Source organism: Primulina eburnea, chromosome 16, assembly GCF_022965805.1.
Source record: "Primulina eburnea isolate SZY01 chromosome 16, ASM2296580v1, whole genome shotgun sequence".
NCBI classification, from domain to species: Eukaryota; Viridiplantae; Streptophyta; class Magnoliopsida; order Lamiales; family Gesneriaceae; genus Primulina; species Primulina eburnea.
The window spans coordinates 1,366,122-1,371,081 of NC_133116.1; the positions used below are offsets into that span (position 1 = coordinate 1,366,122).

At 34.0% G+C, this 4,960-nt stretch overlaps 1 protein-coding gene across 1 annotated transcript; it reads left to right on the forward strand.

The window, feature by feature from the left end:
* Nucleotides 1-659: 659 nt before the first annotated feature.
* Nucleotides 660-4,697, forward strand: LOC140816981 (PHD finger-containing protein 1-like). Its single transcript, XM_073176501.1, has 6 exons — nucleotides 660-910; nucleotides 2,073-2,158; nucleotides 2,602-3,435; nucleotides 3,561-3,782; nucleotides 3,875-3,996; nucleotides 4,102-4,697. Exons 1-6 carry the CDS (start codon nucleotides 908-910, stop codon nucleotides 4,194-4,196), a joined length of 1,362 nt encoding a protein of 453 aa, XP_073032602.1. The 5' UTR covers nucleotides 660-907; the 3' UTR covers nucleotides 4,197-4,697.
* Nucleotides 4,698-4,960: the final 263 nt, after the last annotated feature.

The window sequence follows — 4,960 nt, forward strand, 5'->3', positions numbered from 1 at the left end:
TTCAATAGATGTAGGCCAAGTTTATATATTTTTGGATTTTTCCAAACTGTTTAAGTAACATTTCCAGTATCTCAATCATTCTGATTTTCAATTGATGGTACGTTTTTTAACGAGATTCCTAAATGCTAGAAAGGTCATACCATCAAGATTTTATGGAAATTTTCGATTGTCAAATCTTGATTTATATCTATATCTTTTTGTTTGAAATATATATATACATAAAATTGTTATTTTCATTCAATTCAAAAATTCATTTTATTCATATCTTATTATATTCAACGATATTAGACATGATATAAAAATAAAACAAAAATCAAAATCATAATTCCATTCAGCCATATCAAATTTGATATAAAAGTAACACAAAAATCAAAGATTGTTATTAAATAAAATGATATAATTAATGTAAATATTTAATTTAGTTTCTATTTTCAAGTGAAACCAAATTCAAATTTGAAATTTAAAATAAATTAAAAACATTTTATATTTAATTATATATTTATTTTATCTGTTTTAAATATTTAATGAGTTAGTTGAATCATGAATGTGTTAATATTAATAAATATTTTATTTTATACTATATTATTTTTCCGAAATTTTTTCAAATAGTTATATTAATACATATCGTAGAGAATCTTATGCATATAGGTTACAGATTGGACGGGTCGAAAGAGATCTCCGGTCAGTGTCCTGCTTTAGGGTTCTAGAAGAGAAATAGATTCGAAAAAGTCCCTGTTGTTCCTTCCCGGAACAGCTCCAACGAGAGATTCAAGAATAACTTCTGTATCACAAAGAAACCTTGAGATTTTTCACATCTAAGATTTAAAGACTCGAGCTTTACTTTAATATCACGCAATTTTCGCCAGAAATATTTAATCTTTGGTGGTTACGAAACAATTCACTAGCCATGGTAATCTTCTATTTCCATATTCCTTACCTCTTCTCTGAATCTTGTGAGCGCTTAGTTTCTTTCGTAATCCACTCTTTTTATTTTTATTTTTTTTTGCGGTGGGAAACTTTGGGAGTACAAGTCGATGTATTTCGAAGCAAAAACTTGTACTTTTCTATGATTTGGACTTTTCTGAAATTCATTAATGCAAGTGCATGTTTTAGAGAGAAATAACCCACAAATTTTCAGCAATTGCATATCTATGATGTTTGAAAAGTCGATTTTAAATGCTCTTTACTTATTTTTAATAGAAATGGAATTTGGTGTTTAGGATTGCGTTTCTTTTTTCCTAGCCCCTTTCTCCTCGGGTCTTTACGTCTGAATTTGTGCAATTCAGGGCCAACCAGTGTATCTTATGGTTGAATTTGTCTGTATATCAGAATTCACTTGTAAATTAAAGTAGCAGGACTAAGAGATGCAAAGGATTGTAATTTTGTGCATTTTTCAACCTTGAAATCGACCTTGTATCAAAATGATGCACTTTTTTTTTGTTTCATAGAATGCTCATTTTGAGCTCGCTATCAGTGACATTGTATTCTCGTAGGCTTGAATATGTTGTGATGGCTAAAAATTTGTACTCCGTAAAACTGTAATTAGTAGTGCTATGTATGCAAGATGATCAACAGAACAAAGTGTCCAGTAGAGAAATCGACATTGCAAGAACTGGGATTAATATTTTTCTTGGATTAATTTGTTGTAGATAATGTCTGATAAGCTTGCACTGGATGGGTGCTGAAGGGATAAAAAAAATTGAACAATGAGAAAAATATTATGAAACCTTAAGATTTCAGGGCCTTGAATCCTCTAAAAATTAACAATTTCAATTTTTTTATTAGCGATGTCATTTGGCTCACCTGCTTCTATGAAACGAACTCAAATTGGTGTATGAATGAGATGTTAAATGGAATGGAGATGCATGACAGTCAAATATTGCATCATTTTTTTTAAAAAAAGGTTTACTCAGCTCCGCAGTCTAATGTTTTGATGGTAGGATAGGGTGTTGGATTCATGAATTTATGGATTCTGAATTCTCTGAGCATCGACCACATATCTTGCTTTCCTCCGTTTGTTGCATTATGTGATTGTGCTTTCATAGTAACAGCTGCTTGTATCAATCCTGCAGGAGACAATATGTTTGCAGTGTGGCAATAAAGGATATGACAATGCTTTTGTATTTTGTGTCAGATGTGTGGCTTTTGCTGTCCATCGGTAAGCTGTGATTGCGGATCTCATTTTTTTTAATGTATTTGAATCCCTGCAAAATCCTGCTTGTCTCCTGGATTTGGAACTCAATATGTTTCTTAATTCTCTGTCCCAATTTTAGTGATTTAATTTCTCATCAACTAGCATCTTTACAAACTGCAAGGTAGAAGTAACGAAACACAGTGAATGTAAGATAATGTGGCTTTAAATTCAATTGAGGACAGTGGATGTAAGATAATGTGGCTTTAAATTCAATTGAGGATTTGTTAATGATTTATGGCCCAATTAACTGATATTCTCTTTCTGTTCTTGTTCTTTCACTGAGGTCTGTTCGTTTATGGGATCCTCACTTTTACACCCAATGGACAAATTCATCAAAATCTTTTGGTACTACGTCCAAACAATATGATATTTGTCTGTATGTGTTTCACCATTCCTTTTTTTTCCAGATATTGTTTGGATGTAGTACCAGAAGATTTTGATGAATTTGTTCATTGGGTATGTGATGACTGCGAAGCAGAACGACAGAACCGAAAGGTTGCTTCTCGAAAAAATTTCGAAAAAGATGGTAATGTAACAATTGAGAACAAGGAACATGTCTCTGAGGATTTCCCTCGACATTTATACAATCCTTGTACAAAGTTCGACTTGATTGAATGTCAAAAAGCATCCAATGAGAGTTCTTTTGAGGAATTCAGAGGGTTGAACAATGAGGAAAATGAAAAAACCAAGCAGAACTCCCAACAGCTTGAGCAAGTAGAAGATGGGCATAACAAGACGCAGCCAAATAAGTTATTAGATTTTATTCCCCTGAAAGCGAACATGAAGAGAAAGAGAAGTAAGGTTAATAAATCTACTATGAAGAAAATCTACAGTAACTCCTCCAAGAAACCTTTTGTGGAATGCGAAAACATAGACCATCACAAGCCTTTTAAATTGGCTAGTGATGATCAAATAGCTTCTGAAGTGAAGGAAAAGAAAATTTCTGAGCTTGGGATGATGGAGAATCCTGTGTTATCATGTAATATATCTTCCAAAAGTTCAAAGAAGAAGAAGAAAACTCTTCTGTCTCCAGAAACTAATTTGGAGGAGCAAAATCAGGAAAACGATGGAGTCGAATTTGTAAATCATTGTGTTGGCATGAAGATGGAGGGCGGGATCATCTGCACAAGCATTGGCCACAAGGAGAATGGAGGATTAGAAGTTGGAAAAGAGTTTCCTAAAGATACAAATATGCTTGAATGTTCTACATGTGCTGAACCAATATTCACGCCAATTTGGAGGTGAGAAAATAATTATTACGGATACCAAGTTAGTCAACCTATGTATTATGTGTTTTTTTAGAACACCTATATATTATGTGTTTTACTCTCTATCTAACTACCATTCTCTATTTCCTAATCGACAGTGGAACTTTTAACTTGTCTGGGAAAAGACACGACATTCTTGATGGACTCAAAGGTCACGTTTCTAGCAAAGCATGCCAGAAAGTGTACGAGGAAATAAGCTTGTTTCAACAGGATCTTCACCTGAAAATGCTTCCACACTCTAATGTATGGCCAAAACGTTTTGAGTTATCAGATCCCAGTGAAGAAGATATCGCTGTCTTTTTCTTTCCATCCAAGATAAGGTGATTTTTAGGGCCGTAGTCTATGCTCTTGATCTTTCTTCTCCAATTTATGTACTTTTTGGCCAATTTAATTTACTAATTTCCTATGACAGTGAACCTGCTTATGATCAATTGGTTGATGAAATGAGGGATAAAGAACTCGCTTTAAAAGGTGTTGTTCAGAATGCGGAGATCTTGATCTTTACTTCCATGGTTTTGCCACTATTGTACTGGAGTAAGTTTGATTCCAATCCTTTTCAAGATTTGTTGATCAAACCACATAATTTCTCATATTCATTTTATACAATACGGAAACCTCTAAAACAAATTGGGTTTTCAGGATTTGACGAGAAGTATTATCTATGGGGCGTATTTAGGGCGAAGCAACTCCCATCCATTGAATCCCAATTCACATACTGTGAAACTAGGGAATGACCTTTTGTTACGGACCGAAATCGTGTTACATGCTTGAATATATTGGGTATATACCGAAACAAGCCCAAGAATTACAAGCCCATGGTTACTACTCAAGAAGAAAAAATAACCGAATGCCCTAACCAACCTCCCCTATTTACATTTTTATTCCCTCCCTTTTCGAGATTCTTCCAGAGGCTTGTGATTCTTGAGATTTTTTTGGTCTGTGCTCGTCATATTAAATCATGTAACACGATTTGGATCCATAACACCTGCACGATGATCTCTAAATGATACGGATCTGAAGATGAAGAGTTGTGATGCTCAGCAACTGTGGCAGTTGTGGCTCAGGCACTTCTTGAGTTATTGTAAGAATTTGTTCGTTTAGTTGGCGCTCCACCTGGTCCCTAAGTCCTACCATCTTATATTATGTTGGTGGTCGCTGGTAAATTGCCCTTGTCTTTTCTTGAAACAGTGTACATTATGTAGTTGATGCTAATTGGAAAGAGCAGAGGTTTTATCTTGACTGTGTTAGATCAGATGATTTTGGAACCAGATAAAGAAATCATAGCTGTGGGGACGCTACTCATTTGATTACTTCCCAGTTTGTACAGCTTGTGAAAAAAAAAAATATTTTTAAATGATTGAAATGCACGGTTTAGAGAAAAAAAAAGGTTTGAATATATGCATGCACTATTGTTTGAATATATGCATGCATTATTTAAGTATTTGGAAGCTGACAAATGACAACTACTCTAGTGTCTAGTGGCTTCCTAATACATTTC